This window comes from Pithys albifrons, chromosome 20, assembly GCF_047495875.1.
Source record: "Pithys albifrons albifrons isolate INPA30051 chromosome 20, PitAlb_v1, whole genome shotgun sequence".
Classification (NCBI taxonomy): domain Eukaryota; kingdom Metazoa; phylum Chordata; class Aves; order Passeriformes; family Thamnophilidae; genus Pithys; species Pithys albifrons.
The window spans coordinates 3,316,350-3,338,440 of NC_092477.1; the positions used below are offsets into that span (position 1 = coordinate 3,316,350).

At 61.5% G+C, this 22,091-nt stretch overlaps 2 protein-coding genes across 11 annotated transcripts in view; one reads left to right on the forward strand and one right to left on the reverse strand.

The window, feature by feature from the left end:
* FKBP15 (FKBP prolyl isomerase family member 15) overlaps window positions 1–4,321 on the forward strand; it is a 29,579-nt gene extending 25,258 nt beyond the window's left edge. For 3 of the 4 annotated variants that reach the window (XM_071574275.1, XM_071574276.1, XM_071574277.1), the window contains 4 exons: window positions 563–670; window positions 876–1,615; window positions 2,005–2,095; window positions 2,753–4,321. In XM_071574275.1, coding sequence (XP_071430376.1) covers window positions 563–670; window positions 876–1,615; window positions 2,005–2,095; window positions 2,753–2,827 — 1,014 coding nt within the window. In that variant the 3' untranslated portion in view covers window positions 2,828–4,321. The remainder of the gene's footprint in view (window positions 1–562; window positions 671–875; window positions 1,616–2,004; window positions 2,096–2,752) is intronic. The other variant, XM_071574279.1, reaches the window with a different exon arrangement.
* A 3,302-nt stretch (window positions 4,322–7,623) lies between these two features.
* The window catches only part of LRSAM1 (leucine rich repeat and sterile alpha motif containing 1), a 42,364-nt gene continuing 27,896 nt past the window's right edge, over window positions 7,624–22,091 (reverse strand). For 5 of the 7 annotated variants that reach the window (XM_071574566.1, XM_071574571.1, XM_071574567.1 and 2 more), the window contains 10 exons: window positions 21,223–21,322; window positions 20,556–20,643; window positions 19,874–19,948; window positions 17,583–17,663; window positions 13,306–13,401; window positions 12,680–12,778; window positions 11,044–11,175; window positions 10,199–10,280; window positions 9,846–9,994; window positions 7,688–9,286 (listed from right to left, as the gene is read on the reverse strand). In XM_071574566.1, the coding sequence (XP_071430667.1) occupies window positions 9,161–9,286; window positions 9,846–9,994; window positions 10,199–10,280; window positions 11,044–11,175; window positions 12,680–12,778; window positions 13,306–13,401; window positions 17,583–17,663; window positions 19,874–19,948; window positions 20,556–20,643; window positions 21,223–21,322 (1,028 nt within the window). In that variant the 3' untranslated portion in view covers window positions 7,688–9,160. Of the gene's footprint in view, window positions 7,648–7,687; window positions 9,287–9,845; window positions 9,995–10,198; window positions 10,281–11,043; window positions 11,176–12,679; window positions 12,779–13,305; window positions 13,402–17,582; window positions 17,664–19,873; window positions 19,949–20,555; window positions 20,644–21,222; window positions 21,323–22,091 lie in introns of those variants that run through there. The other 2 variants (XR_011699499.1, XM_071574570.1) reach the window with 2 other exon arrangements.

Here is a 22,091-nt window from a genome sequence, read left to right on the forward strand (position 1 = left end):
ACACCTCCCACTAACCCAGGTTGCTCCAAGCCCTGTCCAACCTGGCCTTGGACACTTCCAGGGATGGGACAGCCACAGCTTCTCTGGGCACCTGTGCCAGGGTCTGCCCACCCTCACAGGGAGGAATTTCTTCCAGAATCCCATCTAGCCCTGCCCTCTGTCAGCGTTAAAGCCACTCTTGTTCTGTCACTCCATGCTCTTGTACATTGTCTCTCTCCATCTTCCTGCTGCCCACTTTGTTGCTTGATTTCCTTGGTTAAAACTTCAGATTTGAGGTTTAGATATTAAAATTGCAGTAAGTAGCAAGTGCCAGGGTTTGTGTAACCTGCCTCAGTTTTGGAGGAATGGCTTTGGTGTTTATAGAATGGTTCTGAATTAAGTTGACCTCAAGTATTTGTCTTCATTTTGGGGATTTCTGGTTTGAAATGTGGGTTCTTTGAAAAACCACATATGTGTGTATTTGGATTTGTTGTTCCTTCACCTGGAGAAGGGTGTGATGTTGAGTCCAGTGCTCCACATGATAATGAGTTATATCTTTGTTTCCTGCCTTGCCCTTTTGCAGGTGAAGAAGATCATGAACAGTGTGTTTCAGTCCCTTCGGGGTGAATTTGAGCTGGATGAGACCTACAGTGGCAGGACAGTGCTGGGGGTTGTCATGAACACCATCAAGGTACCACAGGCATGAGAGGCACGAGGTGATTGGTGTGAGAATACAATTCTTGGGCTAAAAGCACAGCTCTGTGTTGTGAGTCTGAAAGAACTGCAAGGCAGAATTTGTTGTGGGTGGCAAAGCAGCCCAGTAGCAGGAGATGGTACAGGAACCTTATGGCTTATGTTTACTGTATAACCCACGTTCTCTCTGCTCCATTTTTTAGACTGTGACGCTGCAGCTGCTCAACAGGCAGCAGGAGAAACCAGATCCTGACAGTGAAAAGGAGGAGTCTGGAACAGGAGCAGAGAGACAGGAGGGTTCACCTGGAGCAAAGACCAACCATGAAGAGCCCATGCAGAACAGCCCAGCACAGAGTGTTGCACTCCCAGCTGATCCTGGGGAAACACCCACAGGCTCCATGGTGTCTGAGCAGGAAGACAACAGTGCCCCTCTCCTTGCCAGGCCTGGAACTCCTGAGGGGGAGCAGGAGTCATGGAGCAAGGAGGAGAAGATTGAGGAGGAGCATCTCTGTCCCACAGCCAAATCCCACCTGGATCCTGAGGAGGGGCCTCTACCTGCAGGACAGCCTGTCCCTGAGGTGCAGCAGAGGCAGGAGGGCAACCCCCTGGGGGAAGCTGAGCCAGAGCACAGCCCTTCCAGAGGGTCTCTGCAGGCAGAAGTTGCAGAACCTTCTGTTCCAGAAGCCAAGCCAGGAGAAGCAGATGTGGCAGCACTTCCAACAAATGCAGCTGCAGAGCAGAAGGCAGAGGAGGCTGTGGGGGGTTTGGAGCCTCCTCCCTTAAATGGGGAGGAAGGGAGTGGCTCAGACCCTTGGGATGGAGCTGGCTCTGAGAAGGACCGATCTGCCTCGGTGTCCAGCCCAGCAGAGCTGGGCTCAGCTGGCACCAGAGAAACCCCAGGGCAGCAGGGACTGGGCTCCAGCCCCAGGCAGAAAGATTCCAGGTAAGGTGTGATGCTGGGATCCCACAGTCCCCCTGTCCTGGCACAACAGTGCCACTGCTGCAGGGCACTGTGGGTGGGGGGCCTGCAGCACCCCCATGGTGCTGGCACTGGGTGGCACGAGCCAGCACCTGGCACAGACCGGGCTGCCCAGGACATGCTGCACAGCTACAGGGCAGCCCCATATCTGATGGAGCCAGTGGAGAACATCCCAGGGGAGCACAAGGGGACTGTGCAGTTCCTGTGTGACCTCATACTGGTGGCTGCCAGGTCCCAGTATCACCCTGCACTGGGGAACAGTTTGTGCCTTGAAAGTTTACCTCTGTGACACAACTTGTAAAACCAAATCCCATCCTCTGACAGTGAGCTGTTCATTCTTTATCTCCCTGTAGCCTCTTTGAGGATGACAACTTCTTTGAAACAGCATCTCCTAAACCACTGAAGCCTCAAGTTCCCTCAGAAGAGGAGGATGAGGAGGAAGTGGTATGTATTTGGGTCTTTCCACCCCTGGTCCAGGCATTAACCTGTAGTAGTTTGTCTGTAAGATCCACCCCTGTGCAGTGAGGGACTGGCTGGCTGCTGCTGGCTGAGCATGGAGCTTCCCATCCATTCCCTGTGGAATTCAGGGTTGTCTGGGGTTGGTGATGGAGCTGTGAGGGGTTACCTTGGCTGGGAGAGGGATGACAGACTCCTGCTGGCATGAAGTGGGTGGGACTTGCCAGGTTGATGGAAGGGTTTTGGTGTCTGGCCCCTCTCTGATCCCTTCTAGCCTGTAAGCAGCTCCTGGAATCACAGAATCCTTTAGGCTGGAAAAGACCTTTAAGGTGCTCAAGTCCAGCTCTGTGTAGCACCATCCACCACAAGCCCTGTCCTCAAGTGCCACATCCCCACACTGAGCACCCCAGGGATGGTGACTGCACCCCTGCCCTGAGCAGCCTCTTCCAATGGTGAACATCCCTTTCCATGAGGATTTTTTTCCTAGTTTAAACCTAACCTAACTATTAAGACATTGTGTGAGACAAAAAACCCTGGTGATGAGGCATCTCATTGCCAACTCCTTAAAGCTGCTGGAGGTTTTGGAACAGGCTGGGTATCAGTTATGAAACAGGACTGACACTTTGCCTCTGGTTTGCCTGGCAGAGCATGAAGGGGCGTCCCCCTCCAGCACCCCTGTTTGGTGATGATGATGATGATGACCTGGACTGGCTGGGATGAAGGCCTGGCTGGGATGTCTCCTCTGGGCACAGCCTCTTTCCTGTGCACTGAGCACTGGGCCAGCAGAGTTCGTGGGGCAGTGGGGAATGAGCAGGGACTTCCCTGCAGTCCTGCAGACTGAGGGGCTGAGAGCAGGTGGCACTGTGGGCACTCAGCCCTGTTGCTCTGAGCTGCCAAACACAGGGCTTGGAGGGCAGGGGCCAACCAGTCCCACAGCACATCCTCTTGCTGCCCCCTCCCTGAGCCCTGGATTCTTCAGCCTCAAACTTTATGCAAACAGGAACTTTGTGAAGTGCTTTAGCAGGACCCTGAAGTGGGAACAGCCTGTTGAAAAATCAGACTAAAATCTCCCTTTCTTCCCTAGTGAAGATCTCCTTGGAATATTTCTTAGAGCCAGGGTGGCTCCCAGATTCCCTGCACCCTCCCACCCCTGTCTCTGAGCCATGTGCTGTTGGAGATGAGACACTGTGAGCCACTGGATCTGCACAAGCCACCTGAGGGCTGAGGGGGGCTCAGGTGGGCACTGAGTCAGAGCTGTGGCACAGGTGCTGCTGGACCTGCAGTGCCAGGGCCCCAGGAGTGGTGCTGCCCCTCAGGGCTCTGTCTGAGCAGTGCCTGAGCATGGGGGCAGCATCTGGTGGTGGCTGTAAGAGCCCAGGCCCTGGTTGTGCACTGGAGGGGCCCAGGGCTCAGAGCCCCACAGCAGCTCCTCTCCTGAGGGCATTTTTGCTGGGCTCTGTTTCCCTGGCAGTGGGAGCAGCAGCACAGGCCCTGCAGGCAGCCCTGTGCCTTTGGCTCTGCTGCTGTTCACGTGTGCCCATCACAGCCCAGATTAAACCAGGGTGATGGTGGGCACCACCCCAGGCTGTGCTGGGCAGGCAGGATTTGGGCTGGCACTGAGGGGAAAGGAGCGAGGACAGAGCTGGGCAGACACCCCAGGGCTCTCACAGCACTTTGACTCTGCACTCACTGGCACTAACACACCTTAAACTGGCAGCCCTCTGTGTCTTTAGACAAATAACTCCCTTCACTTAGTAAAATGAACCAGCTTAAACTAAATCTACTGCAGTTTAATTTCTACCTCTGACTGAAAGTAGATCTGTGTCCTCCCAAAGGTGATTTCTTGGGAGGAAAACACCCAAAAGAGCACTGAGTGTTCTGTTGAGGTGTGTGGCTGGTCCCTGTCCCTGCCCCACCCCCTCAGTGCCACAACTTGCCAAATGCAGCTGAAATGTGGGCAGGGACACGGGCAGGTTTCCCCTGGGGCCAGGTACAGGCCTGGGAGCCACTCCAGCAGTTACTCAGTGCTGAGCAGGGTCCTGTTGAAACCTGGATTCTCCCTGGGGGTCCTTGTGCTGCTCCCACTGTTGGTGCCCTGATGTGGCCCCATGTTCATACTAACAAGTCCCACTTCCTTTTCTCTGGTACAAATATGTCTATTTGCCTGAAGGATTTGCATTTCACTTCTTGGACAATAAAGTGCAATTAAACCTGTATGTTTTGCTTGCATGGGCTTTAGTCTGGCTTCATCACTTGAAGACTTGACTTAATTCTGGACTGATTTAATCCAGAAACTCTTCTCTGTGTGTCCTGCTGTTGAACCCTTTCCTGAGACAGGAGAGAAGGTTCCTTGTGCTGTCACTGTCTCCTCAGGCTCTCACCTTGGGCCATGCTGGTGTGAGGAGCTGAAGCACAAAGGAACTGTGGTGGTCACAGGGGTCCCTCACCTCAGGCTTTAGGGGAGGGCACCTCAGGAATGTCACGGGGTGGCAGCAGCAGGAAGGGGCAGCTCTGCTGTTCCTGTCAGCCCCGGGCAGGATTGGGGTGCTGGAGCTGAGAGTGAAACTTGGCCCTCTCCCAGCAGGCACCACAGTCCCTTCCCCACCTTGGCATCTCCCTCAGCCTGGAGCTCCCAGGTACTTCCTGGCTCAGCCTCAGGAGCTGAATTAACGATGTTTGTCTCTGTGCACCTGCCTTGGGTGCAGGAGGGTGACAGGGAGCTCCTGGAGGCAGCAGGCGGGGGGAGGGATGGACGTGCCAGGGCCAAGGAGGGGACTCTGCTGTCACAGGGGCTGTGAAGGGGCCAATTCTGATCCTGGGCACTGAGTTTTGGCCGTGGAGGGAGGGACCTTGCTGAGGATGTGCCACGAGGGGCGTTGTGGGGGGGAAGTTGGGGAAGAGGAGCCCGTTCTGCACACCTGGCCCCGTGCTCGGCCCGGCCCTGCCTGCTGAGGGGTCGCAGAAACACGAGGGACACGGCGCTGGGCCCATGTGTGGCTTTAATGTCCCTCTGCAGGCAGCGTGCCAGGCTCTGTCCCCAGGGGAATGGTCTCTTGGTTGGCCGGGACAGCTTCACCCGGGGAAGGGGAAGCACCGCAGGGCCCCTCCTGCCCCTCTCCCCCCGCTCTCCATGCCAGGTGGGCCGAGGTGCAGCCGGAGGGATTTTCCACCGGGAAGCGCCCGTGACCCGAGCGCTGCCACCGGGGCCCGGGAATGCCAGGAATGGGACACGGGCACAGCCAGGCGCCGGCGGGCAAGGAAGCAGCTGCAGAAGTTAATTTTTAAAGAGTCTGATGCCCTGCGGGGCTCGTGTGCGGGGCAGCCGAGCATCCTGCGGCCCCCGAGTGCCCGGGCTGGATCCAAGGGGTGCTGGGGGAGCCGCGTCCCGAGACATCCCGAGGGATCCACGATCCGAGACATCCCGAGGGATCCGCGGTCCAAGACATCCCGAGGGGTCCACGATCCGAGACATCCCGAGAGATCCGCGGTCCGAGACATCCCGAGGGGTCCACATCCCAAGACATCCCGAGGCATCCGCGGTCCGAGGGATCGCGACCCACCGTGGGTCGGTCTATCGGCGGGGCCGGGCTGGAGTGGGATCCCCGCTCCGCCACCCGGACCTACTTGAGGAAGATGAGCAGGAAGAAGGTGGAGACGATGAGCACGAGGATGCCGGCGGCGAAGCCGAGCCGCAGGTTCTCCATGGAGGCGAGCGGGGGCTGCGAGTCCAGCAGGACGCCCCGGCCCAGCAGCCCCAGCACGAAGGCGCCCGGGGCCTCGGAGCCACGGGGGGCCACAAAGCTGCTCACGGCGAACACGGGAGCGTGGGGTGAGCACATCACGGGCACGGCCGCGGAGCCGGAGCCTGCGGGGGCACCGCCGCCTTCCTCCCGCCGCGCCTCCTCCTCCTCCCCGGGAGCGGCCGGGGGCAGCTCGGGCAGCAGCGTCACGGCCCTGCAGAAGGGGCAGCTGACGAAGGGCACGGGGGCAGCGCGGACCATCCCGCGCAGGCAGCGCTGGCACAGCGAGTGGCGGCAGCGCAGCTCCCGCGGGGTCCCCGCGCCCCACAGCGCCTCGTAGCAGATCCCGCACTCCCCGCCGGGCTCCGGCCCCGCTGCCATGGCTGGCTCTGGGCGCTCCGGGGCTCTCCGGGAACGCGGGCACGGCCCGGGCCCTTTTGAAGGCGGGGGCGGGCGGTGGCCGTGCCCGGGGAGGGCGAGGGGGCGAGAGCCACCCCCGAGCACCAGCCCGGCCCCGGGGACGCTCCTCCTCCGCCGTCCCCAAACCTGCGGGTCTTCGCCTTCCCCCCCTCCAAAGCCGCTGCATTCCTGTGTCCCAAGCACAGTTTCTGTCACTGTCACTGAGCTGTACAACAGCCCCTCGTGCCCCATTTCACACCCCCCGGGGCAGGAGGTGCCCCCGCACAGGGGCCGGCGCGGGGCCACGCAACCCTCCGAGGGCAGGACATGGTTGTGCCGAGCCCCCGACACGGCACCGCTGGGGCCGGTGGGGGCGGAACCTGAGGATGTTTTGGGGAGGTTGAATTATTTTTTTCCCCTCTGGAATCTCTGCAAACACCCGAGCTCCGCCTGGGGTGACGCGGGGCATCCCCGCTCGGGGAGGACGGGCTGGCAGTGCCCGGGCTCCCGGGGATGCTCCGGCTGTTTGTGCCCATCCATGGCTGACCGGGGCTGGCCCTGCGCGGCGCTGGGGACTCGCGGTGGCCCTGGGGACGAAGGGCAGCACTGCCGAGCGCCGGGAAGGGCTGGCGCTGGCACCGATTTACGGGCAGGCAGCGGACCTTGTCCTGAGCTCCTGTCACTCATTATCATCCCCCGCACGGCCCGGGGGCACCAAGGAGATCGTGGGGTGGGATGGGATGGGGTGGGATGGGGTGGGATGGGATGGAATGGGATGGGGATGGGGATGGATGGGGATGTGGGATGGAGGGGCCGGTGAGGATGGAGGGGAGGTGGGATGGGATTGGGATGGGGTGGGATGAGATGGGGATGGGATGAGATGGGGGTGGGGTAGGGATGGGATGGAGGGGCAGTGAGGATGGAGAGGCAGAGAGGATGGAGGGGCAGAGAGGATGGAGAGGCAGAGAGGATGGAGAGGCAGAGAGGATGGAGGGGCAGAGAGGATGGAGAGGCAGAGAGGATGGAGGGGCAGAGAGGATGGAGAGGCAGAGAGGATGGAGGGGCAGAGAGGATGGAGAGGCAGAGAGGATGGAGAGGCAGAGAGGATGGAGGGGCAGAGAGGATGGAGGGGCAGAGAGGATGGAGGGGCAGAGAGGATGGAGAGGCAGAGAGGATGGAGAGGCAGAGAGGATGGAGAGGCAGAGAGGATGGAGGGGCAGAGAGGATGGAGGGGCAGATTGGATGGAGGGGCAGAGAGGATGGAGGGGCAGAGAGGATGGAGGCACCTGTGGGATGGAGCAGCTGTTGCTGAGCAGGTCTCTGCGAAGCCAGCGGGACTCTCCTCCCCCTCCAGCCGGACCCGTGGGGCTCCCGTGTCCTGAGTGGGCACAGCGGGGGTCCCTGCGGGGATGGGGCTCTGCAGAGCGTGGCTGGGACCCATCCCCTCCCTGCTGCCTCGTCGTGTCTCGTTCCCGGGCCAGTCTGACTCCTTCCCCCTCCCCGATCCCGGGGAATGCTGAGCACCCCCTGCCTGCACCCGGCCAGATGAGGGGCACTGGGGAGGGGTGTGGGTGGGTCACCCGCTCCAGGACCCTTCCTGCCCTCATTGGGGCATCCTCACCAGGGCTCCCCCCCTGCACCCCAAGCACCACCTGCTCTGGGTGTGTCCCCTTGCTCGGTCCCCTGGATGGGACCTGCTGCCTCTGACGTGCAGCTGCAGCTCAACATCAACACAGAGGCTGGAAATGTCCCCAGGGGGCTCAGCCAGGGCCACACAGAGCCAGCCCTGCTTCGGTGGCACCCCCCCAGGGCACGGCACAGAACACACAGTGCCCGGCGGTGGCCACCTCCCACCCCCACGAGCCCACACACGTGTCCCAGCGGGATTCTCTGCACGGGCACACACACGTGAGGTGACCCCAGAGCGGGGGCAAGGTCTGCAGTGCCTGGACATCCCTGGGGCAGCACTGCAGCGATCAACACCCTCCCAGAAGTCCAAGATCCTCCAAGTCGTCTCCCTCTGACATGGAGAGGAGGAGGCGGAGGAGGCGACCCCCGGACAACCAGGCACGTGGCAGCTCCACAGCCCCAGGATTTCAGCCATCCCCCCCGGAAGGAAACAGGCAATGAACAGGAGCAGAAAGCAGCTCCAGCTGCACTTTAATGGCTGCTCTGGGGAGGGGCTCTGCTGGGACCAGCTCGTGGCAGCGTTTGTATACTGGGGGTCAAGAGCCAACACAGAGACAGGGATTGGTGCTTGTTGATGGCCTGGAGAACCCCCCACCCACTCAGAGGCAGTGGGGCTGTGCTGGGAGCAGCCCCTGCACCTCCTGCTCACCCTGGGGTGGTGCTGGCGGGTGGCAGCGACACTTTCTGCTCCCAACAAGATTTTTGGGTGAGGGACCCCCCTCCCAGCCCCTTCAGTCCTGGGGCCGTTGCAGACTCTCCCTCTCACAGGAGCAGGAATTAGAGGTCACAGAGCTCTGGCTGCAGCCCCAGACAAGCTCCTGGGGGTCTCCAGAGCAGAAGCCCCAGACCTTTGGCATGACAGAGGTACAAGGCACTGGCAGCACCCAGAGCACAGCACTCCCTGACTGAGCCCTCCCATGGGAGATTCCCCACCTCCAGGCACCACTGAGCGTGTTCCTGCCGGGCCAGGGGCCTTTCTGGAAGCAAACACCTCAGCCAGAGAGGAGGGGGCACAGGAGCACCCAGTTCCATCCCCCAGTGCCCTGGGCATGGGATGCTGGGCAGGAGGAGGAGCGGATTCACCTGAAGGAGCCCGAGGTGGACGCTGAGAAGCCATCGGGGAACACGAGGCCGAGCACAGGGAGGGCAGTGCTGGGCAGGGCTGTGCAATGCTGGCACGGAGCAGCAGAGGGGCAGCACGCCCAGAAGGTGCCCCTGGCCCGGCCTACCCGCTGTGGAAGATGCGGATGCGCTGGGCGATGTCCTGGCGGCACAGGGGACACGAGAGCAGCCGCTGGCAGCAGCTCTGGCAGCAGCACACGTGGCCACAGGGCAGGAAGATCAGCTGGGGCTGGGGGAGAGGCACAGGAGAGGATATGAGAGAGAGGGCTGCTGGCCCCTGGCACTCCTCCAGCACAGGGAGCTGAATCATCTGGGAGTGCCAGTGTGGGAGGCAGAACCCGCCCCCATCTCCATCCCTGGGCTGCGCCGAGCTGGACCGAGAGAGGGCACAGGGAAGGGCACGGCAGGGAGGAGAGGAACAGCCCCAGGAACACTTCCCATGGCTGGTAGGAGGGCAGACACACAGGGAGGAGAGGAACAGCCCCAGGAACACATCCCATGGCTGGTAGGAGGGCAGACACACAGGGAGGAGAGGAGCAGCCCCGGGAACACATCCCATGGCTGGTGGGAGGGCAGACACACGGGAGCTCGGCCAGGTCCCACACAGAGCCCTGCCCTGTCCTCCTTCACTCCCTCCCTCCCTCCCTCCCTCCCCACTGCAGTGCCCGGGGAGCTGGAGGGATGAGCCCCCAGGCACTGCCCAGGGTCAGGCTGGGCACACACCCCCAGGATGCTCTCTCACCCCACCCCACCCCTGCTCCTGCCCCAGGTGTGTGCCAGGCTCTCACCTCCTGCTCCAGGCACACCACACACTCTGCCTTCCTGTGCTCCTCCTGCAGCGGAGGGGCCGTGGCGCCCGCCGGGCACGGGGGCTCCTCCAGAGGGGCACTGGGCTCTGGGGCCGCGGGGGCCTCGCTGTCCACCACCCCCTGCAGCTCTGCAAACACACACGGGAGGGCTGAGCACCTGCAGGGGGCCCATCGCCCCCCTGGCACGTGGGCAGGGCTGGGGCAGGGAGTGGATGGGCCAGCTCTGCCCGCCCTGCCCACACAGCTCCTGTCCCACTGACCCCCAGGTCTCTCAGGTACCTGCGGGGAGTGGGAAACATGTCAGAGACCAGGCAGGAAAGGACTGGGGGTACCTGGGGTGGCCTTGGCCACAGGCAGCATCTCCTGAGCCCGCCTGAGGATGGCACGCTGCAGGCCAGCCTCCACCACACCGAGCTGTGGGCAAGGGGAGCTGTTACTTCAGAGGGCACAGGACAACGATGCCCCTGAGAGGCCACTGCAAACCCTGGGGCCTCGCTGGCAAGACCCAGCCATGCCACAGGAAGCTCCTCCACCAGGCACCAAAGCCAGGCGAGGGAATTCCCTGGTGCCATTTCTCCTACAAAGGATGTTGGCAGATGGAGCCAAGGCTGCAGCTCACCCTGCACATCTCTGGGAGGGCCACTGATCCCAGGGGCAGGCCCGGGGCACTGTGGGCACCTCACCTTGCTGGTAGGTTGTAGGAATCTGAAATCCAGCTTACAGCAAAAAGAGCTAGAAATCTTAAACAGCAAGTCTTAGTCAACAAAGGCTGAGAGAAATCCAACACCAAGGACAGAGGAGGTTTGGTAATGCTCAGTTTGAGGATAAGCTGTCTCCTGCCTTACATAAGAAAAGAGTCTAGAATGAATGTTACCAGATTGTGTTGTAATCTCCTGCTGTCTTCCCTCCATAAATTCCTGAAATTACCATAACCCTTCCTACCTATTAGCATTTGTCTCCCTGAAACCTTAAAAAGGGGTCAGGTGTTCAATAAAATATTCCAGTTTTGTTCCCCATACTGGGATCGTGTCGTTTTTTTGACCTTCACAGTAGGTGACACCCCAGAGCACCGACCCTCACCCTGCCAGCCCCCTCAGGCACAGCCAGGCCCTGGGCAAGGGCAGGGGCAGTCTGTGGTGGGGGTGGTGTCCCTCAGCGTGGCTCTGCTGCCTCATACCTTTTCCAGGTCCCTGGCAGTCATGGTGCCCAGTGCCCGCAGGGACAGGCGGTGGTGTGCGAAGACTGGCACGTACTGCTCAGCAGAGAGCTCCAGCAGGAGGGCCACCAGCTGCTGCTCCAGACCCTGCTCCTGCAAAACACCCACACTGTGCCCTGGGCCAGGCAGCAGCACAGCTGGCAGAGTGCTCAGCCTGCCCTGCCCCATGCCCTCTGCATGCCAAACACACCCGGAATCAGAGTATCCTGAGCTGGCAGGGACCCACCAGGACCATCCTGTCCAACCCCTGGCCCTGCACAGACAATCCCACCCTGTCCCTCAGAGCATCATCCAAACCCTCCTGGAGCTCTGGCAGCCTTGGGGCTGTGCCCACTGCCCTGGGGAGCCTGGTCAGTGCCCACCACCCTCTGGGGGAAGAGCCTTTCCCTGAGATCCAACCTGACCCTGCCCTGGCACAGCTCCAGCCCTTCCCTGGGTGCTGTCCTTGCCCTGGCACAGCTCCAGCCATTCCCTGGGTGCTGTCCCTGCCCTGGCACAGCTCCAGCCATTCCCTGGGTGCTGTCCCTGCCCTGGCACAGCTCCAGCCATTCCCTGGGTGCTGATCCTGCCCTGGCACAGCTCCAGCCATTCCCTGGGTGCTGTCCCTGCCCTGGCACAGCTCCAGCCATTCCCTGGGTGCTGTCCCTGCCCTGGCACAGCTCCAGCCATTCCCTGGGTGCTGTCCCTGCCCTGGCACAGCTCCAGCCATTCCCTGGGTGCTGTCCCTGCCCTGGCACAGCTCCAGCCATTCCCTGGGTTCTGTCCCTGCCCTGGCACAGCTCCAGCCACTCCCTGGGTGCTGTCCCTGCCCTGGCACAGCTCCAGCCATTCCCTGGGTGCTGTCCCTGCCCTGGCACAGCTCCAGCCAGTCTCTGGGTGCTGTCCTTGCCCTGGCACAGCTCCAGCCAGTCCCTGGGTGCTGTTCCTGCCCTGGCACAGCTCCAGCCATTCCCTGGGTGCTGTCCCTGCCCTGGCACAGCTCCAGCCATTCCCTGGGTGCTGTCCCGGGTCACAGGGAGCAGAGGCTGGAGCTGCCCCTCCTGATGAATCTGCAGACCCCAATGAGTCCCCCCTCTTGGAATGAACCCACCCTTTGGGCAGCCAAAGTTCTGCAGCAGCACCTGCTTTGCCAACTTGAGCTGCTCTGCAGCAGGGGCAGAGCTCAGATCCACCTTCTTGTGCCCACTCTGGGGGGCTTTACCACCACGGAGTCCTGGCTCAGGCCAGAAGGGCAGGAGTTGCCACATTCAGATGGCTTTGCTGGGAAATTTGGGGAGCCAAGCAGAGCCCTTTGGGTGTTCAGCTGGAACAAGCCCTGCCTGGAGGGTCATCAGAGCCCTCTGCTCCTGGCCAGCAGCCTGAGGGTGGGACAGCAGCTCCTGGTGGGAACTCCTGAGGTGTTGGCTCCCTACAGAGCTGGGCAGCTCCATTCCCTCCACGGGGCAGGGATGAGGGAGCTCAGGGCACAGGGAGGGCTCTGTGAGGGGTCTGTGCCCTGTTCCCAGCCTTAGCTGGACAGGAGGGCCCAGGGGGTGCCCGTGCTGCCCCCACACTGCAGAGAGAGCATGTCTGGGCACAGGGACAGCAGCAGCAGCACCTGGAGCTTCAGGGAGAGGGGCTTCTGGTTCAGCAGGCGCTGGTACTGGATCAGCCAGTAGTTCTCCTGCTGGGTTTCACTCTTTGCCTCCATTTCCAGCTGAAAAACAAGTTCCTTCATTCAACAGCCTGAGAGAGGAAGGCCAGGGGGGACTGGGGGAGCTGGAGCTGGATGTGCAGGAGGGGAACCCACAGCCTGGGGGGACACCAGCACTTCTGGCCTCCTGCAGTGGGGTGCCACTCTGACCCCCCCAGCCAGCCCAGGGCTGGGCATCCCTGCCCTCCCTTTGCCCCACACACTGCTCTGCTGAGGCTCAGAACAGTCTGAGCTCTTCAGATTGCAAGAGCACAGGCAGGGCCCTTGTGGGGTCGTGCTCTTCCCTCTGACAGCTCCCTTTTCTGACAGGGGAGGCTAGTGATGATGATGATGGTGCCTCATGCTGCACAGGGAGTGGTGCTGTGCCCCCAAGGACTTCCACTGGAACTTTCTGGAGTTAAATTGGCCTCTGGATGTGGACACAGCCCCCCAGAGCCCTGCTCTGCTCCTCTTTGTTCCCACCCTGACTTCCAGCCACCCCAAATGCCTCATATGCTTCATCTCCAGCAGCCACTGAGGGGGTTTGTTACCAGCATTTGTTGCAGCTCCTCCTCCCTCTGCCTCTTGTCCTTGAGCAGCTGCTCCAGGAGGCTGCTGAGTGCCCGGCGCTGCTCCACGACCAGCCCCTGCAATGGCACAGCTCTGGCACCCAGGACTCACCCCAGGGCTGCCCCTGCCCTGCCCAGCACTCACCACACCCAAACCAGGCCCTGGGAGGTGCAATCTCTGGGCTCCACAGCCTGGATGCTCTCCCAGCAGCTGGCACAGCAAACCTGAGCTGAGCCTACTCCTTTCAGTCCTGTAGTGCCAGTACCTGCAGTGCCACCCCAGCACCTGGCAGTGCCACCCCAGCACCTGGCAGTGCCACCCCAGCGCCTGGCAGTGCCATCCCAGTGCCTGGCAGTGCCACCCCAGCCCCTACAGTGCCACCCCAGCACACCCCAGGCAGCCCCAGTACCTGGCAGTGCCACCCAAGCGCCTGCAGTGCCACCCCAGCGCCTGCAGTGCCACCCCAGCAGCTGGCAGTGCCACCCTAGCCCCTACAGTGCCACCCTAGCGCCTACAGTGCCACCCCAGCCCCTACAGTGCCACCCCAGCGGCTGCAGTGCCCACCCCAGCAGCTGCAGTGCCCACCCCAGCGGCTGCAGTGCCCACCCCAGTGGCTGCAGTGCCACCCCAGCATCTGGCAGTGCCACTCCAGTGCCTGGCAGTGCCACCCCAGCAGCTGCAGCAGCTCCTCATCACTCCATCAGAACTTCAGCCAAAGGCATTGCAAGTGTTCATGGTCCCCCTCCTTGGAATCCTGGAATCCCAGACTGGTTGGAAAGGACCTTAAAGCCCATCCAGTGCCACCCCTGCCATGGGCAGGGGCACCTCCCACCAGCCCAGGCTGCTCCAAGCCCTGTCCAACCTGGGATCAGCACCTGGAGCCTGCCCAGGGACAAGGCCCTTGTTTAACAGAGAACACCTGCCTGTCCAGGCCACAGCCACCCCCAGGGGACCAGAGATGCTTTGCCCTGATGGGGCAGAAGCACCAGGACCTCCACAGGGGGGACAGGGACAACTGGGGACTGGTGGCAGCTGCTCCAGTGCCAGGCAGCCTTGAGGCTCCTCCCTGCCCATGGCACTGCAGAGCCCCACCAGGATCACTCCCACAGCCCTTCCCCACTGTTCTTCCCACTTCCCAAAGATCTGCCAGGGTTATCCCTAAAGCACCTGTGCCCTGGGGGGAGGCACCTGGCTGCTGTACCTGCCAAAGCACTGCTGGGCACTGCCCGTGCCCTGGGGCACTGCCACCAGCAGGGACCTCTGGGCTGCAGACCCCCAAGGGCAGGGGGATCTGGAGAGACCCAGGTGGTCACACTTCATGTCTTGGCTCCCAGAGCTGAAGCTGCAGGTGGGCACCTTGGCAGAGCTGTTTCCTGTGTTCAGCTCCTGTGCTCACCAGTCACACAACTCTGGTGGCACCTGAATGGCACCTGCCTGGGGCTCCTTGGGCTTCCCTGCAGGAGCTCTGAGTGTTCCCTCACTGCAGTGTGACACAGGAGCTGTGGGATCTCAGGCAGCACAACCCAAACCCTACACCTGAAAGGTCCAGCCCAGGGCTCAGGGGCAACCCTGCCCATGCCAGCACTCACCACTGCCCTGACAAAGGATCTGGTGCTGGCACTGGCTCTGGGCTAAACAGGGGACCCAACCTGGCACCTGGCACACAGAGGGAAACAACTGAGGCAAAGGCACCATAACAAAAAAGCAAAGCCAAGCTGCTGGAGTTAAACCTGCCATTGCTCAGCGTGTGGCTGCAGATGGAGCCCTGGCACGGTGGGGCAGAGCCAGCCCTGGCACGGTGGGGCAGAGCCAGCCCTGGCACGGTGGGGCAGAGCCAGCCCATGGCACGGTGGGGCAGAGCCAGCCCATGGCAGAGTGGGGCAGAGCCAGCCATGGCACAGTGGGGCAGAGCCAGCCCGTGGCACAATGGGGCAGAGCCAGCCCTGGCATGGTGGGGCAGAGCCAGCCATGGCACAGTGAGGCAGAGCCAGCCCATGGCACAGTGAGGCAGAGCCAGCCCTGGCACGGTGGGGCAGAGCCAGCCATGGCACAGTGAGGCAGAGCCAGCCCTGGCACAGTGAGGCAGAGCCAGCCCGTGGCATGGTGGGGCAGAGCCAGCCCATGGCACGGTGGGGCAGAGCCAGCCCTGGCACAGTGGGGCAGAGCCAGCCCATGGCACGGTGGGGCAGAGCCAGCCCGTGGCATGGTGGGGCAGAGCGAGGCCCTGGCACGGTGGGGCAGAGCCAGCCCTGGCACAGTGGGGCAGAGCCAGCCCATGGCACAGTGGGGCAGAGCCAGGCCCTGGCATGGTGGGGCAGAGCCAGCCTGTGGCACAGTGGGGCAGAGCCAGCCCTGGCACAGTGGGGTAGAGCCAGCCCATGGCACAGTGGGGCAGAGCCAGGCCCTGGCACAGTGGGGCAGAGCCAGCCATGGCATGGTGGGGCAGAGCCAGCCCTGGCACAGTGGGGCAGAGCCAGCCCTGGCATGGTGGGGCAGAGCCAGGCCCTGGCATGGTGGGGCAGAGCCAGCCCTGGCATGGTGGGGCAGAGCCAGCCATGGCACAGTGGGGCAGAGCCAGCCCATCGCACAGTGGGGCAGAGCCAGCCCTGGCACGGTGGGGCAGAGCCAGGCCCTGGCATGGTGGGGCAGAGCCAGCCCTGGCACAGTGGGGCAGAGCCAGCCCTGGCACAGTGGGGCAGAGCCAGCCCATGGCACGGTGGGGCAGAGCCAGGCCCTGGCACGGTGGGGCAGAGCCAGCCCTGGCACGGTGGGGCAGAGCCAGCCCTGACACGGTGGGGCAGAGCCAGCCCTGGCACGGTGGGGCAGAGCCAGCCCATGGCACAGTGGGGCAGAGCCAGCCCTGGCACAGTGAGGCAGAGCCAGCCCATGGCACGGTGGGGCAGAGCCAGCCATGGCACAGTGGGGCAGAGCCAGCCCATGGCACGATGGGGCAGAGCCAGCCTGTGGCAGTGGGGCAGAGCCAGCCCATGGCACGATGGGGCAGAGCCAGCCCTGGCATGGTGGGGCAGAGCCAGCCTGTGGCACAGTGGGGCAGAGCCAGGCCCTGGCATGGTGGGGCAGAGCCAGCCCTGGCATGGTGGGGCAGAGCCAGCCCTGGCATGGTGGGGCAGAGACTGCCATGGCACAGTGAGGCAGAGCCAGCCCATGGCACGGTGGGGCAGAGCCAGCCCTGGCATGGTGGGGCAGAGACTGCCATGGCACAGTGAGGCAGAGCCAGCCCATGGCACGGTGGGGCAGAGCCAGCCCTGGCACGGTGGGGCAGAGCCAGCCCATGGCACGGTGGGGCAGAGCCAGCCCATGGCACAATGAGGCAGAGCCAGCCCATGGAATGGTGGGGCAGAGCCAGGCCCTGGCATGGTGGGGCAGAGCCAGCCCATGGCACGGTGGGGCAGAGCCAGCCCATGGCACGGTGGGGCAGAGCCAGGCCCTGGCATGGTGGGGCAGAGCCAGCCCTGGCACAGTGGGGCAGAGCCAGCCCATGGCACAGTGAGGCAGAGCCAGCCTGTGGCACAGTGGGGCAGAGCCAGGCCCTGGCACAGTGGGGCAGAGCCAGCCCTGGCACGGTGGGGCAGAGCCAGCCCTGGCATGGTGGGGCAGAGCCAGCCATGGCACAGTGGGGCAGAGCCAGCCCTGGCATGGTGGGGCAGAGCCAGCCCTGGCACAGTGGGGCAGAGCCAGCCCTGGCATGGTGGGGCAGAGCCAGCCCTGGCACAGTGGGGCAGAGCCAGCCCATGGCACGGTGGGGCAGAGCCAGCCCATGGCACGGTGGGGCAGAGCCAGCCCATGGCACAGTGAGGCAGAGCCAGCCCATGGCATGGTGGGGCAGAGCCAGCCATGGCACAGTGGGGCAGAGCCAGCCATGGCACGGTGGGGCAGAGCCAGGAGCAAAGGCTGGGGGTGAAGGGGAAGCTGGAGCCACCCCTGGCAGGTGTTTCACACCAAACACACCTGTGATGCAGAGCAGGCAGCTGTTCTGGGGACAGCCACCAACTGGAGCACAACATCCTTCCCCACCCAGCACACCTGGCACTGCCCTGGCTGCTCTGCCTGTCCCTGACAATGCCCTGGGATGTTTGGGAGCAGCAAGGATGTTCCCACGTTCCCAGGACAAAGGGGTGTCTGTGGGGAAGGAGCTTCTGACTGAGCACAGAACCAGGTGGAAGCTGCAAGAGCAAAGGAAGGGAGTGGAGCTTGGGCAGTGCCAGAGCAGAGGGGGCAGCCCCAGAGCCCCACGTACCTGCAGTGTCTCTGTGTCCAGTTCTTGCCTCCTTAACTCCAGCTGTGTCAGCTGCAATAACTCTGTTTCTATTAATTTAATCTAAACAGAAGATGAAACATTTTTTACTGACATTTGAAATTACTTTAAGTTATTCTCTTTTAAAGTGAGGTCTGGCTGCTGCTGTGGCAGGGGCTGCACTGCAGAGCACTGGGGGAGCTGCTCCTGCCCCTCAGTGATGGGTGTGCTCAGGTCACTCTTCCTTTGCCTGAGGAGCTGTTCCCCCACTAATTGTCTCTAATCATCTTCTGGTCAAGTCTAGAACCACTTTGTAATCAGTCTGTGCACCCAAACCTTCTGCAGCCACAAAGGAAGGCAGAGCCAAAGCTCTCCCAGCTCCACAGCTCAAACCTGGGGCAAGGCTTTGCTTTCCAGGTGCTCCAGCCATCCCATGATGGTATCTGCTCTTTCAGGGGGGACAACTGAGACACAGAGAGGTGGAGTGAGTTGCCCAAGACCCCACAGCAAAGCCAAGATGAGAGCCCAGCTCACCAGGCCATGGACTGTCCCCAGGACATGCCACCCAACACCTGCCACCAACCACAGAACTGCCCCAGCCTGGGGGCTCTGCCCCTCCCCTGCCCCTGCAGAACCTCTGGGATGGGGTGGGCTGGTCCCAAGGGTGAAAGGTCCAGCCCTGGCACCAAGGAACAAACCCCCTTTGTCTACAGAGCAAGTGGGAGCAAACTGCAAGGCCCTTGTGGATGAACTGAGGTGGTGATGGGGAGTTGTCACTTGTCCCCTGGTGGTCAGGGCACAGCTCATGGGCTTCCAGCAGAGCCTGCTCACTGGGTGACTCAAAATATCCAAGCTCTTCAGCTTATGCACCAAATCCTGACCTGAGGCTTTTCTGCCAGTGTCAGATGAGGACAGGGAAGATTCTGGAGCTCTGTGTCAGAAACCAGCAACCCACCTTCCTGCATCACCCACTGCCACCTTCCCACCTTCCTGCATCATCCACTGCCACCTTCCCACCTTCCTGCATCATCCACTGCCACCTTCCCACCTTCCTGCATCATCCACTGCCACCTTCCCACCTTCCTGCATCACCCACTGCCACCTTCCCACCTTCCTGCATCACCCACTGCCACCTTCCCACCTTCCTGCATCACCCACTGCCACCTTCCCACCTTCCTGCATCACCCACTGCCACCTTCCCACCTTCCTGCATCATCCACTGCCACCTTCCCACCTTCCTGCATCATCCACTGCCACCTTCCTGCATCACCCACTGCCACCTTCCCACCTTCCTGCATCATCCACTGCCACCTTCCTGCATCACCCACTGCCACCTTCCCACCTTCCTGCATCATCCACTGCCACCTTCCTGCATCATCCATTGCCACCTTCCTGCATCACCCACTGCCACCTTCCCACCTTCCTGCATCACCCACTGCCACCTTCCCACCTTCCTGCATCATCCATTGCCACCTTCCTGCATCACCCACTGCCACCTTCCCACCTTCCTGCATCATCCACTGCCACCTTCCCACCTTCCTGCATCATCCACCACCACCTTTCCACCTTCCTGCATCACCCACTGCCACCTTCCCACCTTCCTGCATCATCCACTACCACCTTCCCACCTTCCTGCATCACTCACTGCCACCTTCCTGCATCATCCACCACCACCTTTCCACCTTCCTGCATCACCCACTGTCAGCTTCCCACCTTCCTGCATCACCCATTGCTGCTTTCCCACCTTCCTGCCTCATCCACTGCTACTCTCTCCCCCAGCTTTGCTCTTCCCCCTGACTACAGCCCTGCACCTTCTGCAGAATGGAGCTCACAAAGGCAGGCTGAGAATGGGAAAGCAAAGGTGAACTTATGGCCCAAGGAGCAGTTCTGATGTGCTGGATGGAGATGCAGTGCAGTCAGGTGCAAACAGCAGCCCTGCCAAGTACACAGCCCAAAAGAAACCAGAGCTGCAATTGCAGATCACCCCCCAGGGCCAGTGCAGGTCTGTCCTCCAGTGACACCTCTCCAGAGCTGAGCTGACTGACTGACAGTGGCAGTGCCACCACCTGCAGGGGTCTGAAACCTGCTTTGACACTCCCTCCCTCGGAGCTGGGAGACTGGAGTCAAGCCAGCACTGCCCAGCTCTCCACTCCAGAGCCCCCAGCAACACCAGAGCTCTCCTTGCCCTCCAGAGCCTGCTCTGTGCTCACAGCACGAGGCTTTTCCTCCCCAGGTCTCTCTGAGCAGCTGCAGAGCTGAGGAACTGGGGGCTCCTTCCTCTGTGGCTGACCCACCTGGTTCCTGATCTGCCTGTGCATAAGATCCTTCTTCACCTGGAGAGCTTCAAAGGCAGATTTCTGCATCTCAGTCTGCAGGAGAGGCAAAATCCTGCTCAGTGAGGTGGTTCCTGCAGGTGCCAAAGGGCTCAGAAGCTGCTGCCTGGCAGGACTCAGGTACCAGCAGTGCCCTGTGCCCACACCTGAGAGCCCAGAGTCCCACCAGGTAAAACCCACCTTGCAGACACACAGAGAAACATTCCTGTCCTTCAAACACCCCTCAGGGGTGCTGTGCATGACCCCCACCTCTCCTGTTCTGAGCCCCAGGCTGTGAACAGGGCATGGCTGCCCAGCACTTCTGAAAAACCAGCTTTGGAAATGCATCCTGTGGGCAGCTTTTCCAGGAAACCTGCCAAAAGACAGGACTTCTGTCTCAAAATTCTCTCTTAATTCTGCTTCCCACGGGCTGTGTTTCTGTCTTTTCCAAAAATTTGCTGCCTGGTTAAAAAAATAAAACCATTTTTCTTGCAGCCACCAAAGTCAGTTTGTTGGAATCCCAGAGATTCCCCAGGTTTAGCACACTGGGAAATCAAATAACCTTTTCCTGCAGCCCAGCCCAGCCATGGATCCACTCTGGATCCTGCATTCCCAGGCAGCTGCTCCCCTGGATCCCCCAGGAGCAGTTTGCTCCCTTGCCTACCTGCTGCAGGATCTGACTGACAGCTTTGCTCTGATCCAGCTGTTGCCAAGCCAGGATTTGCTGGAACTTCTGATCCATCTCAGCCAGGCTGCAAAGGAGAGGGGGTTAATGCCAGGGCTGGGATTCTTGGGGCAAACCAGAGCAAAAGCAGCCAGGGGGGAGAATTTGTACTGAACACAAGGACTGCACAGCTGCAGGGCACAGACTGAACCCCTCCTTCCCTACCCCCAAACCAGGCCCTGCTGGGCAGGGCACAGGCTCACAAGGCTGGCTCTGCTCAGTGCCAGATGCTGCCACATTAAAATGTCTCACCTTATTGTGAGTACCTACAGCAATACAAGTGCCACACAGACACACAGAGCACCCCTGGGAGGGCAGCAAAGGAGCTCTGGGCTGCAGCTGGGCACTGAACTGCCCCACCAGACAGGAGAACAACTGGTTTAATTCCATCCTCCTTATTTAGCAGACTGGGGAAAGCAAAATAAGCAGAGTACAGAAGTGGGATGAACATGCAGGCTCTTGTCCTGAAAAAGGGTTCATTTAGGTGAGTTGACAGGGTGGTTCATTGTATTATCACATGCTCTTACACCTGCCCTGCCACATGCCAGGGGAATTACCCAGCTGGAAGGAGAGGGTCCCAGCCCCAGGCCCCAGCCATGCCCTGTACCTGGAGCAGGCCTGGCTCACGAGGTCCTGCCGGCGGCACTCGGAGGTCTCCTGGAGGAGCCTGTTCTTGTAGGTCTCAGCCAGCATTTGCTGCATGGCAGCTGGGGACAGAAGGGCTGTCAGTGCCTGCCTGGGGTGGGCACCCACCCCCCACTGCAGCTACACTGGCACTGAGCCCTCTCTGTCCCTGCAGCCTCCTCTTGCTGCTTCTGTTCCACCCAGCTCAGAGCAGCCCCATCCAGCTGCAAGAGTTGTGGCTCTTTATTGTGAAAGGAGCTGAGGAGACCTCACCCTGCCTGTGCCTGTGCCTGCACCTCCACGGTGCCCAGGGGAGCCCAGGCCCTGCCCACCCACCCTCTGATCAGAGTCAGAGTCACAGAAACTCCTGGGAAGTAGGGAGGGACCCACATGGACCATCCAGTCCAACCCCTGGCCCTGCACAGACACCCCAACAATCCCACCTTGTGCCCCAGAGCATCATCCAAACCCTCCTGGAGCTCTGGCAGCCTTGGGGCTGTGCCCACTGCCCTGGGGAGCCTGGTCAGTGCCCACCACCCTCTGGGGAAAGAGCCTTTCCCTGAGATCCAGCCTGACCCTGCCCTGGCACAGCTCCAGCCATTCCCTGGGTGCTGTCCCTGCCCTGGCACAGCTCCAGCCATTCCCTGGGTGCTGTCCCTGCCCTGACACAGCTCCAGCCATTCCCTGGGTGCTGTCCCTGCCCTGGCACAGCTCCAGCCCTTCCCTGGGTGCTGTCCCTGCTCACAGGGAGTAGGGAGGTTGGGCTGTAGCTCTGCCTGTCCCTCTGCCACCCTTGGGGTCCCCCATTTCCCTGGCACCCCAGCAGATCTGTCCATGACCAGCATGAGCAGA